This window comes from Meriones unguiculatus, chromosome 8 (assembly GCF_030254825.1).
Source record: "Meriones unguiculatus strain TT.TT164.6M chromosome 8, Bangor_MerUng_6.1, whole genome shotgun sequence".
NCBI classification, from domain to species: domain Eukaryota; kingdom Metazoa; phylum Chordata; class Mammalia; order Rodentia; family Muridae; genus Meriones; species Meriones unguiculatus.
In genome coordinates this window covers 25,128,123-25,150,340 of record NC_083356.1, presented here as the reverse complement: position 1 = coordinate 25,150,340, position 22,218 = coordinate 25,128,123, and the positions used below count along the sequence as shown (strand labels likewise).

Sequence of the window (22,218 nt, the reverse complement as noted above, 5' to 3'; positions counted from 1 at the left end):
GTCCTGGATGCTCTTTGTAGACCAGGCTGCCCTCTAACTCACAGAGATTCGCCTGTCTTTGCCTTCCCTAGTGCTGGGATCACAGAGGAGCACCACCACACCACCACACCCGTGCCAGGACCTGGCTGCTTCCCAAGTCTTAAGAAGCGCCCCCCCCTCTCTCTCATTCTCTCTCTCTCTGGGGTGGAATGTTTCAACATCTTTTTTTTACCCCTTGGCAAATGTATACATGCCTATGATGTATTTTTATTCAATTCACATTCATTAGCTTCTCTGTTGGTATAATGTTCTTTTAAAATGTATACGCCTTACCCTTGTTAATTCAAATGCTGATTTCCCCACCCCCAACTCTCTGGTTTCAATATGGATATTGCATTGCGATACTCACTATAAGCATCCTGTCTCAACTCTTGTGTAAACAGGACACAAATAAAGCAACTAGATACAATGTTGTGCAATGGGAGGAGCCAGAGGACAGGAAAGAGGGGAGGAGTAGAGAAAAGGAAGGGGCGAGAAGGAGGAGGAGCTCGAAGGGAGCATGAGGAGAGCAGAGCGGGAGGAGAGAGAGCTTGAAGGACTTGGAGCATGAACCAGACCTAAGATTTCACAAAAAGCAAGTCTAATGTGGGAAATCTAAATGTTAGGAAACTGAGGGCTTGGAGGTTTAGGAGGGAGTAAATATTGCCCAGCATTGTGTTCTAGGTTAACTAAAAACCCAGTCTCTGTGTGGTGATTTGGTTATACAGCTGTTTAAGATTAGCAGCAAGCTTTACAAGAAGATAAAACAATAGTAAATATTAATAACCACCTACAACACTTCTCTTATGCCCCTTCTTCCGAACAAACACCCCTCATAATTTTATGTCTTTTAATGACTTGTTGAATATAATTAGGCTTATTTGCATGAGCACAGGTGTCGGGTCACTTATTGGAGCTCAGGCAACTTCCCACACTGACAGACACAGAGACCCTCTTTGCTGAATACATGTCAAAGAAATGGCACTTAAATCTTTTAAAGACTTGCAGCCTGGAAAAGATGCCTTCACAAAAGGAAGCCCTTTTCTAAATTCTCTAGGAAGTTAGCGCCTCTAATTGGGGTTGTGCTGAGCCTTCTGGGAGCCTCTGGACTGCTCATCTCCTGAGCAGTCTTTGGGCCTGCTCACAAGGTGTACTGGAAGCCTCAAGGAAGCTCTAGAGCAGAGCTTAAGTCCCAGAGTCTGTCTAGGAATGTCCTTGGCACAAGCTTAGCACTATTTAATAATGACAGCTTCACTATAATCTAAAACCCCCACCCTTTTTGAGACAAGATGGCACTATATAGCTTTGGCTGGTCTAGAACTAACCACATACATGTAGCGGGCTGGTCTCGAACTCAAAGAGATACACACAAGGCATGTGCCCAATTACTAATCACTGCCCCCCCAACTTTTTATTGATTCTTTGGGAATTTCACATGGTGCACTCCAGTCCTGCTCATCTCCCCGTCCCCTCATATCCACCCTTCGCTCTCGCAACTTCCTCCAATAAAACAAACAAAACAAAACACAAAAAACATCTCATCGCAGAAGCTGTAGTATGTTACAGTGTGTTTCCCAGTATGTCCCCCTTGTCCACATCTTCACTGTTGGGGGTTGGTCTGGTGCTCTGTGTAGTCAGATGCTAAATACTAGCCCCAAGATCTGGTTGCTATCCAGACAAGTATGTTTTCGTGTACACTGAATGATGTGAAAACTTTGTTCTCTTATTATTGCAGATTGGCTAATAAAGAAAGGCTAGCGCCTGTAGCTGGGCAGAATGAAGGTAGACTGAGCTTCGGTTCCTGGGCTTAGGTTCTGAGGAAGGGACCACAAGGTGGGAAGAGAAGCAGAGGAGAGACAAGGAAGAAGATGGAGAAAAGAGAAAGTGGCCTGATGGAGCAGATACAGCCCATCATTAAGACAGAGACCTCTTGGTTTATTGCAAATGCTGGCTCATGGCAAATGTTCATTGCAATAAGTTATTGGTCTGGTTTGAGATCTTTGGCTTCTGTGACACCATCAGGATTGGAGCCTTATTGGGACTCCTCCTGGTTAGCCTGTTGTTGCCTGGAGTCATGGAGATCCTGCCACTTTAGAACAGCAAGACTGGCCCTTTTATGCATCCCAACCATTTTCAGATGATACAGATTTTGGGATAGGCCAATTCAGAGCCATGGATCTGAGCCTAGATGATGGCTGAGCTGGTCAGCCCATCAGTTCTTCCTTACCCACAACACCAGGGTGATCTCTCCAGCACTGCTCCAGCTAGGCCACCCAACGCCACTGGCAGGAGGCAGGGTCAGCTCTCATGACCTCAGGGCCTGCTCACCTGGTACCTGGGGCTCCAGAGCCAGCTCCAGTGTGCTGGCCAGTCAAGGTTCCTTCATTCCAGGCCCACTCTCCCAACTGCTGCAGCCTGTGAGGGGTCGAGACAGCTCTCCCCTTTCACATCCTGGGGTCTGACTCACATGTGTCTTTGCCATCAGAGCCAGCTCCACTGTATTGCCCAGGTGAGCTGCAGTGCTCTCTCAAGCACTACAGCCAGTGAGGGGGCAGGGCTAGCTCTCCAGCTCTCATGACCCCAGGGCCAGTTCTCCCAACTGACAAAGGTTGTAAGGGTTGTGGGGACACAGGGCATTACCCTGGCACCCATGCAGATATGGCACTCACTGACAGATGTGTGGCAGGGCCAGCTTTCCTGAGCTCTCGCTCTAGGGACTGGCTCACCTGTGTCCCCCTGCCACCAGGGTCAGCTCTGCTGTGCTGTCTAGATGAGGTGTAGGGTGTCCTCTCCTGAGTGCTCCAGCTTGTGAGGGTCAGGGAACCCACCAGGTCTTCTGAACTGATGACTCTTTGGGCAGCTTTCCCAACTGCTGGTGGAAAGGGCATCACCTCTGTGTCCATGCCACCCCACGGCTGATGAGTGGCAGGGTCAACTCACACACACTCACACCCTCAGGGCTGGGTTACCCCACCCCCACCCCCAGGACCAGCTCCACTGTGCTGCCCTGGTCTAGGCACAAGGCCTGCTCTCCCTATCCGGAGTGCTGCCACTGGTCAGAGTAGGAGCTAGGTCTCTAGAGCATCCAGTGAGGGGCAGGGCCTGTTACGAACAGCCCCTCGACATGCAGGTGGTCCATAGTGGCTGCCCCCACCAGGGACATCCTCATGGTCTCTTGTTGGGGTAACTTTCCTTCACATTGTCTGAAGGAATGTCCTATATTTTCTTTCTTCTTTATTATTTTGTTATTGTGCATTGCTGTTTCGTCTGCATGTATATCTGTGTGAAGGTGTCAGAAGCTTTGGAACTGGAGTTACAGACAGGTGTGAGCTGCCGTGTGGATGCTAGGAATTGAACGAGAGTTCTTTGGAAGAGCAGCCAGTGTTCTAACTGCTTAGCCATATCTCCAGCCCCAATGTCCTGTATTTTCAATTGTCAATTCTGTACAAAGTGCTGGCATGTATCATCATTTCTATGGCCCATCACCAAGTTTTCTATTTTGGAAATGTTCATCCTTCCTCACTTGCCTAGAGGCAATCTAAAAGATGTTCAAATGTTGTAGAAGTTGAAATTTCCTGTACAAAGGGGACTCCGGGAGAAGAAGGCAAAGGCATGGGAAGCAGGCATGAGAATAGATGGACATGAACAGGAGCAGAGAGCTAGCCACATGACAAGTCATAGGGAAAAATAGTGAAATCAATCAACTATATAAAAGTCTCTGTGTCGTTATTTATATTGTTGACGGGTCTGAGAAAGTTCCACTACATTTTCTAGTGATAATATGAGCCAAGGACACCAACCCTTCCTGCTGCACAGCCATGGACTCAGACATGGCCCTCAGTGGCAGCTTGGGCTGGGACCTCCCTGTGGCCCAAGGTGGCTGTCTGGTCATTCATTACAGGCTACTCCTCTCCACTCTTGAGTCTCCAGTTCCATCTCTATTCATAATGCTCAAGCTACTCCACTTCTCTTGATTTGTTATGAGTCCTAGGCCCAAGACAGCTTTGGCCACTAAACCAGGCATCAAGCTAGGATGAACAAAGGGCTTCATCTGCTCTGCCCATGGCTGATAAAAAGAAAATACCACCTATAAGGTATCTCTTTGCCCATTGTCAGTGGGCACTATTCATCCCTTTTAATGTTTATTTTTCCTGTAAATAAGATACTAGGGGGCAGGGAGTCCTGAACTGACTCGTTAATTGACAAGTGCTAGATTATAGTTCTTAGAGTGGAGAACTGACAGCTAAGCAGCCCCTACCCGTGTGGCAACTGTGATGCTTTCCGACCCCTCTTGAGACAGGGTTTCTCTGTGTAGACCTGGCTGACCTGGAATTCACTGTGTAGACCAGGCTGGCTTCAAATTGAAAGATCCACGTGCATCTGCCCCTGAGTGCTGGGATTAAAGGCATTCACCACCACTAGCTACTGTGAGGAGTTTTTGTTTTGTTTTGTTTTGTTCTAAACACTTGAAAGATCTCAGATAACTGACGAAGCTACATTATGACTACAGCTTGCTGCACAGGCACAAGTCCTGCTCCAGAAGGCATTGGATTACTTAACACAAGTTTCAAGTAGCTTGTATTCACTAATTTGCCATTAAAAGCCTGGGTTGAGGGGCTGGAGAGATGGCTCAGAGGTTAAGAACACTGGCTGTACTTCCAAAGGTCCTGAGTTCAATTCCTAGCAACCACATGGTGGTTCATAACCATCTATAATGAGATCTGGGGCTCTCTTCTGGCCTGCAGGCACATATGCAGGTAGCATATATTGTTTAAATAATACATCTAAAAAAGAAAGAGAAAAGAGAGCCTGGGTTGAGACTAGGGAGGTGGCTTAGCTGATAAAGTGGTTGCTTTGGAGGCACAAGGACTGGAATTTGAGCCCATGTCTTTCTGTAGACTTCTACAGTTTTCAGGAACAATATGTGTTCTGAATAGTTTTATGTCAACTTGACACATCCCTCACACCCTCCTCATCTCAGAGGAGGGAGCCTCAATTGAGAAAATGCCTCCCTAAGATCAGGCTGAACACAAATTTGTAGGGAATTTTCTTGATTGCTGGGGGCAAGGCCCAGCCTATCGTGGGTGATGCCATTCCAGGGCTGGTGGTCCTGGGTTCTATAAGAAAGCAGGCTGAGCAAGACATGTGGAGCAAGCCAGTAAGCAGCACCCTTCCATGGCCTCTGGATTGTCTCCTGCTTCCAGGTTCTGTCCCCGTTTGAGTTTCTGTCCTGACTTCCTTCAGTGGTGAGTGGGGCTGTGGATGTGTAAGCAAAATAAACCCTTTCCTCCCCATCTTGCTTTTTCGTTATGGTGTTTTATCGAAGTAATACAATTCCTAAAACAAACTGGTACCAGGATTGTGGGGTGTTGCTGTGACAGACCTGGCCATGTTGTTTTGAGGAGGACTGTGAAAGGACTTTGGAACTTTGTGCAAGAAAAGCCATTTAATGCTTGGTGAGCTGTTCTGTAGGATCTTGGACGATAAAAATGTTGACGGCAGTGCAGAAAATGGAGGCCTGGCTTGGTAAGTTTCAGAGGAAAATTTAAAGATTCTATTGGGGACATTTGTTATTCTGAATTAAGATTCTGTGATTCTGGTTAGGTATAGGGCTGAAGAATCAGCTGTGATTAACAAGATACCAGAACTACTAAAATGAAACCTTTGCTTTGCTTGGATACTAAGTGCTGTTTGGCTGGAGCTGACAGGAAGAGACTGGCATCGTTGAGGTAAATTTTTCTAAGTGTTTCCTGAAAGCTAACAGAAGTTGTGTTCCATAGGCAGCCAAGATTGAACCTCATACTGGCATGTGGACATGGTAATGTATAAGAGTCAATTAGGTAGTACAGGTTTTGAAGACATGAAAGGGGTCATGGAGAACAGCTGAGTCTTGGCACTTTGAGAGGCCAGGAGAGACCACTGGTGAAGTTACAGCCTCAGTTGATGCAGGATATTTGATCACACTGTGAACCCTGAGATTGTGTTAATTACTGGAAAAACCTGTTTCTAGTTGTGGTGTGGTGCAGTCCTAGCAAACACCTTCAATTCAAAAGCTTTCTGCTTGAGTATTGTAAACGGGATTAAATAAAGTCAACCATAGACCAAAAGGCAGAGCAGGCAGACAGTTGACAGGGAGGGTGTACATGGGACTATTAAGGAAAAACCATCGAGAGTAAGAGGAAGTCAAGAGAATGGATAGAAATGAACAGGCAGTAGAAGGCAGGGACATTCAGTCTGAGGATATTGAGGACCATGTGGAAAAGGAGAGATTCCTGATGAGAAACATCTGCTGAAGAGGAAGGTCCTATCTTATCAATAATAATAAAGATGTTTTAAACCCCCCAAACTTTCTCTGCCTTTCTGAGCTACCCCAGCATCTGGCTCCCGAATGATTGAGATTTTGTTAAAAACAACACTCAGTAGTAGTTTAAAAATAAACAGGATATAAAATGTAGAGATAAACCCACATAATTTTTTAAAATTTATTTTTATTTTATGTACATTGGTGTTTGGCTGCATGTATATTTATGTGAGGGTGCCGGATACCCTGGAACAGGAGTTTCAGATAGTTGGGAGCTGCCATGTGGGTGCTGGGAATTGAACCCGAGTCCTCCCAAAGAACAGTTAGTGCTCTTAACTGCTGAGCCATCTCTCCAGCCTCAATTATCTTATTTATTTATTTTTATTTATTTATTTTTACTTAACTGCTAAGCCATCTCTCCAGCCCCCAATTAGTTTGTTTGTTTGTTTATTTATTTATTTATTTTTAAGATTACTGTTAAGGTTGTACCCTCTGTGAGGCTGAAGAGATGGCTCAGTAGTTAAGCGCACTTGGCCCTCTTCCAAGGATCCTGGTTCCATTTCCGCACCCCATGGCAACTAACAACTGTGTCTATAACTCCGTTTCCAGGGGATCTGATGCCCTCTTCTGGCCTCCAGAAGCACACACATGGTGCACAGCCATACATACATTCAAGACAATAATACACACAATAAAATAAAGTTCTCTGCCTCAGTCAGTGAACTTGGCATTCTAGGCTCTCACCTAACTTCGCAAGGTCATAAAATAAACTGCCTTCATCTTACTGCTGAGTCTGCGGTGGTTTATTACAAAGTTAAGATGTTGTTTCTTAGGCACAGTGGCTCAAAGCTGTCCTCCCCCCACGCGCGTACGCACATACAATAATGACGTTTAAAACCCCCAACAACTAAAACCAAAAGCTCCCAACAGAACCATCACCACTACAACCAACTAGAAGCTTTGGTGAAAAGCTCCCTGGAGGGCCTGCCTTTTTCACCTCTTCCAGGGAAGTCTGGCGACACCTACCGCCGAGCCTCTTCACCAGTCGCACGCCCCAGTGTGCAAGCCAGCGTCTCACCCCACGCCTGCGCACTGGGTCCTCTGGCTGGCCGCTATGGCCTGGCCCGGAAGTCTGTGGCACGGAGACGGCTCCGGCCCCCATTCTCATCCTAGAGCGGCTACGGACGTCCTCCGGGTGGAGCCTCGGGCAGCTTCCGGCCGGGGTGTGCGGCGGCGGTGCGGGCTTTGTGGCCGCGCGGGGTTGCGGGGCTGGGGGCCGGCAGTTTTCTCGCCGCCGGGCTCCGGGTGAGTGGGGCGGCTCGGCTCCCACGGGTGGGCAGGCTCTTGGCCGGCGGGGCTCAGCGAGTTCGTCGGTGCTCCCGGCCCTGCTGCCCTTCGCTTTTGCGGGTGTCCGCATCTTCTCGCTCGGTTCGAACCGGAGCCCAGCGTCTTCTCACCGAGCTGGGCGTGGTAGATGTTTGGACCGGTCCGCGGACTGCAAGGGTTGCACTCAGCCTCGGTGCCTGCAGGTCCGGCCTCCATGTGGCTGCTTGAAGGCTGGCTGCTCAGGTGTTGGAGTGCAGGTGCGTGCATCGCTGCAGTTTTGCTTCCCTCAGGCCTTTCGGCCTCTGCCGGAGGAGATGCAGTGCAGGCACTCCAGTGCGTCAAGGGTTGCAGATAATGTGGATTTTGGACAGGATCAGCACCGTGTGACCTGAAGGAGGATTCCCAGGTAGGGTCAAGTGTCAGCCAAGCTGTTCTAGCTTTTCCATAAAGTGTGTGAGTCAACGTCTGTGACATCTCGGTGGTAATGCCAGGGACATTTAATCATCTTTGCACCCTGCCGCATCGTGGTCCAGGAGCCCCAGGGCTTGAGTTATACGCTAGCAGTTTCCCGTTAGCAGAAGTACGGTTTTAAACTCAAGCAGTTTCTGGGTGGAGCTGATATTCACAGTCGCCCTGTGCTCTCACAGACATCCTGTGGGAACCATCCCAATGAATGAGAGAAATAAATGTCTTATGCTCATGAAGAAATCAGAACCCCTCACCCCAACACACAATTCATATACTTACACATTAAGTTTATGGGAGTGCCTCACTCCTAATTAGCATATAGCAGACCTTTGTTTCTGTCAGGGATGTGGCATTTTATCTGTTTTAATACTTGCCATAATGAGGGCATCTCTTTTCTTTTTTCCTTTTCTTTCTTCCTTCCTTTTTTTTTTTTTTTTTTCCAAGACAGGGTTTCTCTGTGTAGCCTTGGCTGTCCTGGACTTGATTTATAGACCAGGCTAACCTCGAACTCACAGAGATCCACCTGCCTCTGCCTCCCCAAATGCTGGGATTACAGGCCTGCACCACCTTGCTTGGCTGCGGGCATCCCTGCCTTTTCATGGGAGGTACAGAGAAACTTCACAAGCCGGTACATGCAGCTCTGGACACTCCTGGAGCTTTGGGGTGGATTCCTGGTCCTGGAATAATTTGGAGTATGATATATAGAGAAGGCAGACCTGGGAAAAGCTCCTACAAGAATTATGATGTGATCTGGAGGTGGAAGGGATGCCAGAGAAGCAGCAGGCCAGAACACCAGGACACAGTGGTGGTCTTGAAGTAAATCAGAGAGCGCCTCCTGACTGCATTTTTGGCTTACTGAAGATGGCTGCTGAAAGGCCTCTGGGCTTGTTAGGAAAAGAAGCTTGTGTCAGTGGGAGGAGCCTTTATATGGAGCTACTAGGGGTAGAGGTTGGAAGAGGAGCCCTAAGAGAGGGCAGAGAGCCACTGGTTGTATTCTTTTTGACCTCAGATAAGCTGCCTCTGCTAAACTTATGGATGGTTGTGAGGAGAAGAGGAGACAAACATGCTTTGCACACGCAGCATTCAGCTACCTCCACAACTTCAGTGGCACATGCATGGATTTCTAAGGAGGTGGGTGTTGAAGCCCACTTGCCTGTTAATCCCAAGGCTGAAGCTGTGCAGACTTTCCTGCCCCTATTTGATTTTGTGTGTGTGTGTGTGTGTGTGGGTGTTCTGCCTGCATGTAAGTCTCTCCATCATGTGTGTGCCTGCTGCCTTCAGAAGCCAAAGGAGGGCATTGGATCCCCTAGAATTGAAGTTACAGAGTTGTGAGCTGCTATGTGGGTGATGGGAATTGAACCCAGGTCTTCTGGAACAACAGCTAGTACTTTTAGCTGCTAAGCCATCTCTCGCCTCCAAATTGCTGATTTTGAGATAAATGTTCCTTCAAGCAGTTATATTTTATTTAAGAAACTTACCCTAAAATAAGAAATTATAAAAGCACAAAGAGGCACACATGGTCTTAAGCTATTTTTGTATTTAGATACAGGCTTGTTTCCAGGTCCCATGGTCATTTTAGGTATGCTATGAGGGGCTAAGGTATAGCTCATTGGTAGAGCACTTGCCTAGCATGTGTAATATCCTGAGTTCCATTCTTAGCGCTACATAAAAAAATAAAAGTCAGAAGGTAGCAGTGATTTCTAAAACAAAGCACATGTCCATTTTTTTCTAGACGTTGAGTTTCAGTGTGCAGATTTCTTCATGATACTGATTCTGTCTATCTCTAAGCAAAAAACCCTGTAAAACCAGCATGTATTTATGAAGGATAAAGTCTCTCAAACCAGGACATAGACTCTGGGTGTAACAGACCTGGATTTGAATCTTGAGTCCACACCTTCCTGGGCTAGTGATCTTGGTTGATCTACTTTCTCTTCTAGTCAATTTTCCCTCTGTAAATAGTGCAGCCGTCTACTCTGTGGCACAGGTTAGGCGTTGCTGGTCCCTTCTAAGCACTGTGGCTGGCTGGGTTGCCTTGGACATCCTTATTGCCGAGTGTCAGTTAGACTCTGGTGCCACTGCCTGGCAGCACTGCCTTGCTGTAGCTTCAGATGTTTGGAAGCTTAAAGCTTGCTTGGAGCAGAGGAGAGCAGTGGCCCCTGGGAAAAGGTAGTTCTTAAAAGGGGTGATGGGAAGGTTGAGCTCAAATGTCCAGCGAGTGACTCGAGTGTTTCTGATGATTCACCTACCTACTTGGGGGAGAGTGCTGGTAGTAGCGGGTAGGAGAGCCTTGAAGGTTTTTAAATAGAAAGTCATCATTTATGCTTTTAAAGGGTCATCCTGCTGGCTTTGTAGAAAAGCAACAGAGAAAGGGACAGGCTAGAAGATTGTCACCCTTGAGTGTTGAGAAATGATACCAGAAGACAGCCTGGAGGTTTTGAGTCAGGAGAGGGTTGCAGTATAATGGCCTGGTCTGCAGGTCTGCTAGTGGTTTGGATATGGGTCATGAAAGTAAAGGTAGTCGACAAGTGGTAGTGGGGCATGCCTTTAATCCCAGCACTGGGAGGCAGAGGCAGTTTGAGGCCAGCCTGATCTACAAGGCTGTTACGCAAAGAAATCTTGTATTGAACCCCCGCCACCCCCCAAAAATCAAAGGAAATCAAGGGTTATTGGACAGTTATGGCCTGAAGAAATACAGGGTGGTGGAGATTTCAGGACCAGACTTAGCAGAAGTCAGAAGGTTGAGACCTGAGATTTGAAAACCCAAGGTTTTCAGGGTAAGAGCTAGTGAAATGTGAAAGCTGGGGAAGAGCCCAGGTGCAGGAAGAAGAACATTTTTAGCAGTGGCTACCATCTGTCTGCCAAGATGGGTCAGTAGAGGTGGCGGCAAGGCCCCATTGCCATTGCTGAACACTGGGAAGAGGTAGGTAGTGAGGGAGAAAGCCAGTAGAGGCTGTCCCAGGAACACTATGACAAGGTGACTTCGTGAGTAAGTCATTGGATGATAGATGCTGCCGGAAGTGGGGTTGAATAAGTGGGCAGGTTTGGTGATACTATGGACTGTTTTGAGAGTCTGACTCCAGTGAGGTCCTTCCATAAGAAAGGAACGGATATGCAAAAATAAACTCAGTGACTGTTGAGTGTCACTGTGAAGGAGAAGTTGGAGCGTAGCTGGAGAGGAAATCGAGCTCAGGAAGTTAGGTTGGTATCCTTGTTCTGTGAGACAGGATATTGATATGTTCCCCAGAATAGTTCATCCTCCTGCCTCAACATTCAAAGTAGTTGAGACTAGATGTATGTGCCATTTAGTTTTTTAAATGAGATCTTGCTATTCTACCTAAAAGATGTCAAGGCTCTCTTTTCCCTACTATGTCAAATCTAACATTCTTTTTCCAATTATGTGTATGATGTATGCTGATTTGGAATGGCAGGCTAGAGGGGCAGAGAAGTGTCTGTCTCAGGAGGGAGGGAATGATGGCTGGATGAGATGGAGTGGGAGAGGGTCTACAGCAAAGGGAGGTGAGGACCTTTCAGGTCAAATACAGCTTGACTCATGAAACAAGGAGGCTAAGGGATAGAAAAAAAGTGTTAGCTATTTTAAATATTTGTTTTATGTATATGAGTGTTTTATCTGTATGTATGTATGCATGTGTGTATGTACATATGTATGTATGTATGTATACCACATGTGGTCCTGGTGCTCATGGAGGTCAGCAAATGCCATCAGATTTCCCAGAACTGAACTTATAGGCAGTTGTGAGCTGCCATTGTTTTGTGTACTGGAAACTGAAGTTAGGTTCTTTGCAAGAGCAGCAAGTACTCCTGACTTCTGAGCCATCTCTATAGTTCCACTGATGAACTTTTAAAAAGAAAGAGAGTTGGGTGAGTGTAGAATATGACTGATACACCCTTAGAGTATCAGGGCTGTAGATGGAGAGAGCACTTGGTCAGCGAGAGTTCAAACAAATCCAAAACAGGTTGAATCTAGCCAGGGCTGGGCCTCACACAAGGTGACAGAAAGAAAAAGTTGCACGAAGAGGAATCTATACTCTTCCCTCACTCTTCAGGTTCTGAAGCCAAAGGATGCTTGAGTTTCTTCCTCAGGGTGTTGGGAGTTGCCAGAGTGATGACACATACCTTTAACCTCAGCACTGGGAGGGCAGAAGCAGGTGGAGCTCTGAGTTTGAGGCCAGCTTGGTCCATATAGTGAGTTCTAGGCCAGGCAGTGCCACATAGTGAGACTCTGCCTTAAAAAAACAAACAAAAAAAAGTATAAAGCTGAATATGGCACACCTTTAATCGTAGCACTTGGGAAGAAGAGGCAGGCAGATCTCTGAATTCAAGGCCAACCGAGTCTACAAAGCCAGTATAGGAAAGCCAAGGCAACACAGAAAAACCCTGTCTGGAAAAAAAAAGTGTAATGTTTGCGTGCCATCTACCCGGCTTTCTGTCCTTTAAATTATCTCTACTGCTTATACCTAACACATTGTGACAGCTAGGTAACTATGTTGTTTTCAAGGAATAATGACTCCCCCCCCCCAAAAAAAAAAGGGAGTGTACATGTTAAGTACAGATATAGGGTTTTATGTTTTTATTTCATTTTATTTATTTATTATTTCATTTTATTTTATCTGAGTTACAGAAATATTTTATTTGGATACAGAACCCAACAATTTATAGGGCTAAATATATAAAGTATTGAGAATTGTGCCAATGAGGCCTAGGACATAAATGGCTGGAGTCATTCCAATCATCAAGGGATTTCGTTGAGGGAATTAGATTATAAGGCCACTAAAAGGGTGAGAGATTGGAAGTATGGAGATCCTAACCCAGGTTCTTGGCTTTAAGGTCAGTCACAATAGGTCAGAAATGCTGTGCTGCTGCTAGTGCTGAGGCCCTGCATGCTACAGGTAGCCTAAAGTGAGGCCTATGCTGTGGATCATGGGATGCAGGCTGGGTAGGGACGAGATACAGAATGTGAATGAGGGTGGTGGGTAGTAGGATTGATGGATTTTATTTGAGTGATCTTGGAGTTACATGTCTTGGTTTTTAAATAGAGTCCTGACTACACCCCTATCCCTCTGTCTCCCACACAGGACACAAGTTAAAGGAGTGCTGTGTCACACTGGGCTATTTGTCCTTGGGTTGGACATGTTAGGTGGAACCACAGGAAACCTTAACATGTGGATGATTGGTTGGGGCAAGATAAAGCTGGTCCTAGTGAAGGGTCAGAAATGTGGGCAGAGGAAATGCTCCCTCTCTCAGTTGGATGATGGTTTATCTTTACACCTTCAGCCAGTTCAGCAGCTCCTTGTTGACAAAGGGGAAAGACCACCTTCTCTCTCTCTCATTTCAGGTTCCACTCTAGGAGCTAATGGCGAGAAGGTGATCCTGAAGCCTGAGTTTCTGGGGAGGAAAATTCACATAAGATGATGTCTGACAAACTCACAGTGCTAGAGCCCTCTGCCTCCGGGTCCGGGGAATTCCATGAAGACAGATTAGCACAACTGTTGGGGAACCCAGAAAGACAGAGCCTGGAGAGTCCCCCCTCTCAGGACGGGGCCTTCAAACAGATGACAGTGACCCACTGGAAAATTCAAACAGGAGAAACAGCCCAGATGTGTAGTAAGTCAGGAAGAAATCCTATTCTTAACTCAAACCTTCTTATACTTCAGAGAGAGCTTATAGAAGGGGAGGCTCATTCTTGTGGTGTTGGTGGCAAAAGCTTCCCGTTTAATTCAGCTGTAGTTCCGCATCAGCTTTCTCACCCAGGGGAGAAGCGGGTCCACTCCGGGGACAGACTCTATGTGTGCAACGTGTGCGGGAAAGACTTCATTCACTGTGCAAACCTAGTTGAGCATCAGCATGTGCATACAGGAGAAAAGCCGTTCAAGTGTGCACAGTGTGGAAAGGCATTCTGTCACAGTGCAGACCTCCTCCGGCACCAGAGGGTTCATACCAGAGAGAGGCCCTTTGAATGCAAAGAGTGTGGGAAAGGCTTCAGTCAGAGCTCCCTACTCATTCGCCATCAAAGAATTCACACAGGAGAAAGACCCTATGAGTGTAACGAGTGTGGGAAATCCTTCATTCGGAGCTCAAGCCTTATCCGGCATTACCAGATCCACACAGAGGTAAAACAGTATGAATGTAGAGACTGTGGGAAAGCCTTTCGACACCGCTCAGACCTCATTGAGCACCAGAGAATTCACACTGGAGAGAGACCCTTCGAGTGTCACGAGTGTGGGAAAGCCTTTATTCGAAGCTCAAAGCTCATTCAGCATCAGAGAATTCACACTGGAGAGCGGCCTTATGTATGCAATGAGTGCGGGAAGCGTTTTAGTCAGCCATCCAACTTCACTCAGCATAAGAGAATCCACACTGGGGAAAAACTTTATGAGTGTAATGAATGTGGGAAGGCCTTCTTTCTGAGTTCATACCTTATACGACACCAGAAAATCCACACTGGCGAACGGGTGTATGAGTGTAAAGAATGTGGTAAGGCTTTCCTCCAGAAGGCCCACCTCACCGAGCATCAGAAGATCCACACTGGAGACAGGCCCTTTGAGTGCAAAGACTGTGGGAAAGCCTTCATCCAGAGCTCTAAGCTGTTGCTGCATCAGATTGTTCATACTGGAGAGAAGCCTTATGTGTGCAGTTACTGTGGTAAAGGCTTTATACAGAGATCCAACTTCCTTCAGCACCAGAAGATGCACGCTGAAGAAAATCTCCACAAGTACAATCAGCATGGAAAAGATCTTACCCCACCCCCAGACCTTGTCCACCAGGATGCCCTTCCCTTGAGTGATACCTCCATTCATTTAGGAGAGAGGTCAGCAGATCCGCAGTGTTGTGCAGATAACTTATAAGACACTCTCTGCATAAGTGGTGCTTGGAAATGGCCACACTTAGTATATATATGGCCTCTCAGATGTGGATTGTCACAGTTTTCCAAGTCACAGATGGGCTGCTTTTGGTTAGGCCCGCTGTCTGTTACCAGGGCAGGAAAGTTAAGGGACTGGACAACTGTTCTTGAGCTGTACACGGAGGTAGAGCCTCTAGAGAACTTTCTAGATTTTATTTGAAGTTAAAACACACCCTCAAGTTAAATCCTTTCGGAGCAGAGCTGCATCGTTACTTGAGAAATGGTTACCTATCTGAAAGGTTAGAGAAAGGGGCTTTTCTCATGGAAAGCTGAAAGTTGGTTCCCTGTTGTCTGGGACTAATTAATCTCCAAGCCATAGGGTTTAGTGTCTAGCCATGTTTCCTCAGTTGTCTGGCTCCTGGCAATACAGTTGGTGTGTATTGCCGCCCACATCCTTCAGGCTGCTCCCCCTCCTGATGCTTCCCCTTTCCCCAAGTTGCTCCTGATTATTATGTGAGATCTCTCTCAGGCATCATGCCCAGAAATGCTTTCCTAGTACTGAACTGGGTTTGTGTCTTGTGCTCCTGTTGCACAGTGCTACTGTGCTGGCTTTTAAATACCACAGTTAAGAATTTTCTCTTTCTCATTATGATCTTCTTCCGGAGGACAATAATCGTGTATCATTGATTCCTATGTCCATAGTGTCTAGCACATGACAATAAATGAAACAAAAAACCCAAATCTGTGTAATTGGCATATCCTTTATCTGTCTGTTTTTTGAGACAGTGTCCTACCGTGTGACCCAGACTAGCCTCAAACTCACAGCCTTTCCTTAGCCTCTTGGGTGCTGGGAATACAGATGTGTGCTACAACATCGCTTTCTACCAGTCTTTGTAGCTATTTTTAAATTTGGGGGTGTTTGTTCTGTCATCAGTGTGATCTGTTCCAGGAAGTACTGTCTCTCCAATATGCCTGCTTCTGGTAAGAGTTGCTGACAGTCCCCTGTCTGCAGTTACTGTCCACCAGGTATGGCAGAGTCCTCCATACCTCAGAGCTGTCCTCTACTTTGAGGATAGTGCCCTCATTTGCTCTTTCTGTTTCAGCAGCTCCAGACCCAACTGTGTCTTTCTAACATTGCTTGTTTGAAAATGTATCAAGATCTGTGAAAGATAGGTTAGAAGGTGCCGTGCATTCTATGTGGAGTATGCTGAGGAAGCCAGGCGGATCACAGAACAGTAAGTGATGTGGGCACCGGTCCCTGTAGGAGCCCTGGGTAAGGAGGCAACTAGTGGCACTGTGGATCGGGGACAGCTCCACGAGTGGATGTTGTAACGGGTCCAGAGAAGCCAGTGGGCATTTGTCAGCTCAGAGGAGAAATTTGGGATAGTGTCTCCACAGACAGCAGAGTCTGGATTGCCCTTCTGGTCGGGGTAGTACATGGTGGGTTCCAGCCTTCAGATGTGCTCATTTCTGCCTCTGGACTCCTTTGGTAAGAGCATTAACCACAACTAGTTTTGAGACAATCTAAAATAATTCTCATCCTAGAGGGCATGGTTTTAAGTTTTTAACAAATTCCAGCAACCCCCAAAACTTCAAGTAGGCAGGTAATTTTAAAAAGACATGTCATATCCATTTTTGGGAAACTTACTATCACATGACATAACTAATAGAGAAATGTCACCAGACCATTTCGGTCAGTACAACACAGCACCTACTTTAGTTCCTCTGCCCTTGGAGCAATACCCTATTCAAGAAAAGTAACATTTCTTTTACCTTAAAAGTTCCCCTTGTGCCCTTTCCAGAGTTGATCCAACCCTTGTCCCGGTAGCCACCTCCTGTGGGTGTAGAATGGCATTTCTTGTCCCAGAACCACCTACACATGGACTGGTGAAGTAGGTGCCCTTGTCTCTGACTTTGGTCACTTTGGGATGGTTTTTAGAGTCAGTCAAATTGCTTTGCATTCATTCTCTTGGCCAAGTAGGGTTTCACTGTATGGATAGACCCTCATGAGCTCACTAGTCCACTTGCTTAATGGAAATTGGGATCTCAAGAATAAACTGGTATGTGCATTGTGTAAAATGTTTATTTGCACATGTGTGTTTGTTTCAGGTAAATACAGCTTTTATTATACCGGTTAGGTATACAGCGTAAGTGGTTGTAACAGAACAATGAAAACTGGGCGGCTTGTCGACAGAAGGAATGTATTTTGCACAGTATTGGATTCTGAGGTACCCAAGGTCTGGTGAGGCTCTCATGGGTGGGTGCCTTCTCCCTGCAACCTAGCAGAGCGGAAGAGTTAGGGAGATTTGCAGAAGTCCCAACCACAAAGCTTCTGCTTATGAGTCAGTCACTTCTCAAAGCCCTGCCTTTTGATACCATCACTTTGGGGATTAGGATTTCAAAATGAATTTGGGGGAGGACACGTATGTTCAGTCTGTTACAGTAAATACTTCTTTAGCTTCATGCAAAGTTGCTGCACAGAAGTCTGGTGCTGTACTGCCCTGTGTGAGTGCTCGAGATGCTCCCTGTCCTTGCCTGTGCCTGGTGTTGCCAGTCCATTCTGCGTTCTGTTTTTGTTATTGCTCTGCTTGGCTTTGTTTTGGTTTTTGGAATTGTATTGCTGTGTAGCTCAGACTGGTCTTAAATGATAATCCTGGGTAGCTTTACAGGTGTTGAGATTGTATTGTAGATACAAACTACCATGGCCAACTTACGTAGTTTTATTTTTGACAGACTCACTGTGCAGCCTTGGCTGGCATAGACTGACAGTGTAGATTAGATTGGGCCCAAACCCACAGAGATACACCTGCCTCTGTCTTTTGAACACTGAAATTAAAGATGCATGCCACCATGCCAGACCTTTGTATAGTTTTTTTTTCTTGTTTTTGTTTTGTGTGTATGTGGTTTTGTTTGTTTGTTTGTTTGTTTGTTTGTTTTTACAAAGTACCTTTCTAAGGTGCTAGAGAAATGGTTCAGTGGTTAAGAGCATTGGTTCCTCTTTCAGAGGACCTAGGTTTGATTCCCAGAACCCACTTGGAAGCTCACAGCTGTCTGTAACTTGAGCTCCAGGTTACCCACTTCTGGCCTTCATGAGCACCGGGAATGCATGTGATACACAGATATGTGTTGGCAAAACACCTATACACATAATAAATAAAAATTAAAACAGTTTTTCAAACTGGGCAGGGTGCCTTTCAGCTATAATCTGAATGGCTTGTAGGAGGTGGAGCTGGGTTGGAGAAAGTCAGACTGGGGGCCTGTTACGCCCTCAGACCTCCCCTTCCCCATCCTCACTGTCTAGTTTCTGGCTGCCCTGAAGTGGGCAGCCCCCTCCTCTTCCACTGCCCGGTCCTGCTATCATCCTGTTTCTGCCTCACCACAGTCCTACAGCAGCGAGGCAAACTCCATGGACTACATAAACCCTTTGAAACAGTTGAGTACAAATAAGTCTGCATTTGTATCAGCTTCAGATCTGTTGCCACAGCAAATGAAAAAGTAACAAGTTTCAAAGTCCCTTTTCATTTTGAATACATGTGTACATGTTCTTGTTAAAAAAGCTGAGCTCAAACAGCTGGAGAGATGGTTCAGAGATTAAATGAACCACCTGCTCTACCAGAGGACCCAGGTCCACTTCCCAGGACCTATCTAATGGCTCGCAATCATCTGAAACTTCAGTTCTGACACCCTTTTTTGACTCCTTGGGCACTGGATATATATACAGGGGAAACACCCACACCCATAAAGTAAAATACTTGGTGTTGGCGTGTTGTTAGCTATTTTATTTGGGTTCTTACATCCACCACCCTTCTACACCCCAATCCCTTCCAACACTCCAGGCAGGAGAGACAGAAGGTTAGTGGGGAAAGAGGGCGTTAAGACCTTTTTACTACTCCCTGCTGATTAGAGGCGTGAGTTCTTTGGGGAAGTCCAATCTATCATCTCTTTTCTTACAACCACCTGACAGCAGCAACAGTAGCATCAGGAGCAGAAACCAGCAGGAGGAACAGCTGCATCTCCTTCTCAACGTGCTCCTGCCCCTCTTGGGGCCCTGGCATTTATCCTCTCTGAAAAGTTCTCAGAATTCAAATGCCAACTATTCTCAGCTGGCAAAACCATCAAAGTCAGAGTCACGAGACAATGAGCAGCTACTGAAAATCTGACACAGCCTCATATCCCACATTTGGGGTTAAAACAATAACATTCACATAATGGAACTGGGTTTTCGTTTGTTTTTTTTTTTTTTTTTTTTTTTTTTTTTTTTTTTTTTTTTTTGAGACAGGGTTACTCTGTGTAGCCCTGGCTGTCCTGTAACTCTCTTTGCCTTGAACTCACAGAGATCCACTTGCCTTTTGAGTTCTGGGATTAAAGGCATGAGCCACTATACCTGGCTCTTAACTAGGCTTTTTAAGAAAACAAAATTCTCACTACAACTTTGTATTGTTTCAAGACAGGGTTGCTTTGTGTAACCTTGGAACTAACTCTGTAGATTAGGGTGGCCTCAAACTCACAGAGATCGGTCTGCCTCTGCCTTCTGAGTGCTGGGATCAAAGGCATGCACCGCCACTGCCCAGATAGAGTCTTGATGTCCCCTACTGGGGGTCTGAAACAGCCACTATGAGAGAAATGAATCAGTCACCTGACATTCTTCAACTGGCCACTCACCGGTTCTCTCTAGCCATGGTCAGCTGAAACCAAAAGGGAAACTCAACCTACTTTCTGCCCTCTTTGTCTGAAACCTGTAAGAAGGAACCAGAACTCTGCCAGGTAGGCCTGAACATTTCTCAGAGCCCCTCCCATGCCGATGTCTGCCTGTCTATAGCATTAATATTTCTTCTAATAAATCTTTCATCAAAAGGATAACCCATCTCAGTCACCTCTTTGAACCTTGAAACTAAAACCTTTCAAACTTTAGTACGGGGAAACGAACAAAACATATAATTAACACACAAATGTGAAGTATAAAGACATAAGAAGTGTGTGTTTTCTATATAAAAGATAGCTTGTTGGTATATCTCCAAGTTTGAAGTCAACCTGGTGTACATTCCAGGAGAGCCAGAACTACACATTGACATCTTGTCTCAAAAATAAAAGATAGCTTGCCTGCCAAGGGGTGGAAATGTGTGTGTATACATACATACATACATGTAGCCCTGGCCATCCTGGAACCCACTCTGTAGACCAGGGTGACCTCGAAAGGTGTGCACTCACACAGTCCAGCCATGGGATAATATTCTTTTAAGTCACCACCTTTACAATCATCACCTTTGTTTTTGTTTTTTTAATTTTTGAGACAAGGTCTCTACTGTTTAGCTCAGGCTGTCCATGAGCTTGCCATGTAGATCAGGCTGCCCTCATACTCAGAGATCCACCTGCCTCTGCCAAATTCTGGGATTAAAGACCTGTACCAGAATGCCTGGCTCTTTGTTCTGTTCTGGCTTTTGAGACAGGGTTTCTCTTTCACCTTCAATCTTTCCCACCTTGCAGTACTTATGCAAACCTTTCCATTTCTCCTACCCGGTAAAACTTGTTTGTTACAAAGGCCTGGCTTCATTTTGGGACCTTGCCAGCCTGATGGCTGAGCCTTTCTCCATTTCCTTTGCACTGATTCCTTTAAAAGTAGCCAATTGCAAAAGACTGAGGTCAGACCCCAGCAAACAGAAAAAAGATACAGTTACCACCTACATTAGCATAATAACCAAGTGAACTTCCTATCTTGGTGCAATTACAGTAGGATTTGGGTTCTGGTGCGTCCCATTTACAAAAAGAAATTAACCTTGCCAAGCTACTCTGTTCTGTGCTACTTTGTGCAACACCAAGATGAATGCTTCTAACATAACATGCCACTTTCAATCAGTTATGATGGTTTCAATTTTGTTTATTTTGGTTTTTTGAGGCAGGGTTTCTCTGTGTAGCCCTGGCTATCCTAGATTCCCTTTGTTGACAAGGCTGGCCTGGAATTTACAGAGATCCTCCTGCCTCTGCTTCCCGTGTACTGGGATTAAAGGTTTGTACCATCAGCAGCCAGCAATGCTTAAAATTTAAGAAAAACCAAAAGTCCAGAAACAGCCAGGAGGGGTGTGGTGGCACACGCCTTTAATGCCAGTACTAGGGATGCAGAGGCAGGTGTATAGATGTGCGTTTGACGTCAGCTTGAGCTACAAAGTAAGTCCAGGACAGCCAGGGCTACACAGAGAAACCCTGTCTTGAAAAACCAAAACCAAACCCCTCCCAAAACAAAACAAAACACAAAAAAAAACAGAAAACAACTCTCAGTAGAACAATAACAGGACGGAGGAATTTGGACCCCTCTGGGCTACTGCTTTAGAGCACAGGTGCATCTGATGTAGAAAGTGCGTTAATTCCGTAACACACAATCTAGAAAATTTAAGAATATCTTCTGAATACACAGCCCAGAGAAGTGAACATGAACAGATAACGTACACCTATGTTCTCAGCACCCTGGTTCAACACAAACCACAAGAGGCTTCTGTCCTGGGCCCTTAGCTGATCAGACTCAACAAAGGTGTCAACCGTAATCAAGTCTCAGGCATCAAAGGAAACTAGATTAACTGACCTTTTGGGAAATAAGGAGAGGGTGGATTTCCGTGAGCAAGGCAGAAGAGTCTGCTCTGCTTTCATCCTTACACAAAAGCACCTGGATTAACCTAGTGTTCCCGCAGTTGGTTTTTTTCTCTGCCTTAGGAAGAAAGTAACTGTGACAAGACCAAGTTTTGTTTGGTTTTGTTTTTCGAGACAGGGTTTTGCTGTGTAGCCCTCGCTGTCCTGGAATTTGCTCTGTAGCCCAGGCTGGCCTGCAACTCGCAGAGATCTGCCTGCCTCTGCTTCCCGAGGGCGGGGCTCAAAGGTGCCACTGCCGACACCTGTCAGGACCAATCTTATTTCTGCCTTTATCTTTCCTTCCTTTAGATCTTCCCTCTGTATAAAACAAACATCTGCTCAACTCGTGGGATTCTCTTATTGTTTAATAAAGTGTTATCTAAACTAGAATTACAATTAAACTTGGATCTTTAGAATTAAGTTTGTTATAATTATGATCCAAGCGTCCTTTGACTGATGAGAAACAAAATGAGGTAGGAAATCAGACATGAACCGACATGAACCTGGCAAACATAGGATCTAGACAGTCATAGGACAAATTAGAAACAAAGCAGCTAAGGAACTGGAGAGGAACTGGAGAAAGGTTCTCTAGGGCAGGGAGATTCCTGATTTGCCTGATAAAGAGCTT

The 22,218-nt window shown here is 45.9% G+C and overlaps 1 protein-coding gene and 1 non-coding gene across 7 annotated transcripts; one reads left to right on the top strand and one right to left on the bottom strand.

Annotated features, from left to right (window-relative positions):
* Positions 1-3,996: 3,996 nt before the first annotated feature.
* Positions 3,997-4,140, bottom strand: LOC132656112 (small nucleolar RNA SNORA48). The gene has a single exon (XR_009594053.1). It is a non-coding gene; the product is annotated as a small nucleolar RNA SNORA48 (small nucleolar RNA).
* A 3,332-nt stretch (positions 4,141-7,472) lies between these two features.
* On the top strand, positions 7,473-15,713 carry Znf623 (zinc finger protein 623). Of its 6 annotated transcripts, none has more exons than XM_060389253.1 (3): positions 7,473-7,902; positions 9,123-9,244; positions 13,467-15,713. In XM_060389253.1, exon 3 carries the CDS (start codon positions 13,540-13,542, stop codon positions 14,974-14,976), a length of 1,437 nt encoding a protein of 478 aa, XP_060245236.1. In that variant the 5' UTR covers positions 7,473-7,902; positions 9,123-9,244; positions 13,467-13,539; the 3' UTR covers positions 14,977-15,713. The 6 variants fall into 6 exon arrangements, with proteins under 6 accessions (XP_060245236.1, XP_021515734.1, XP_021515748.1 ...); XM_021660059.2 differs by having other exon boundaries at positions 7,473-8,051; XM_060389254.1 differs by having other exon boundaries at positions 7,491-7,624.
* Positions 15,714-22,218: the final 6,505 nt, after the last annotated feature.

Coding starts and splice junctions, on each gene's coding strand:
- Znf623 (XM_060389253.1), top strand. CDS start 13,540: ATGATGTCTGACAAACTCACAGTGCTAGAGCCCTCTGCCTCCGGGTCC.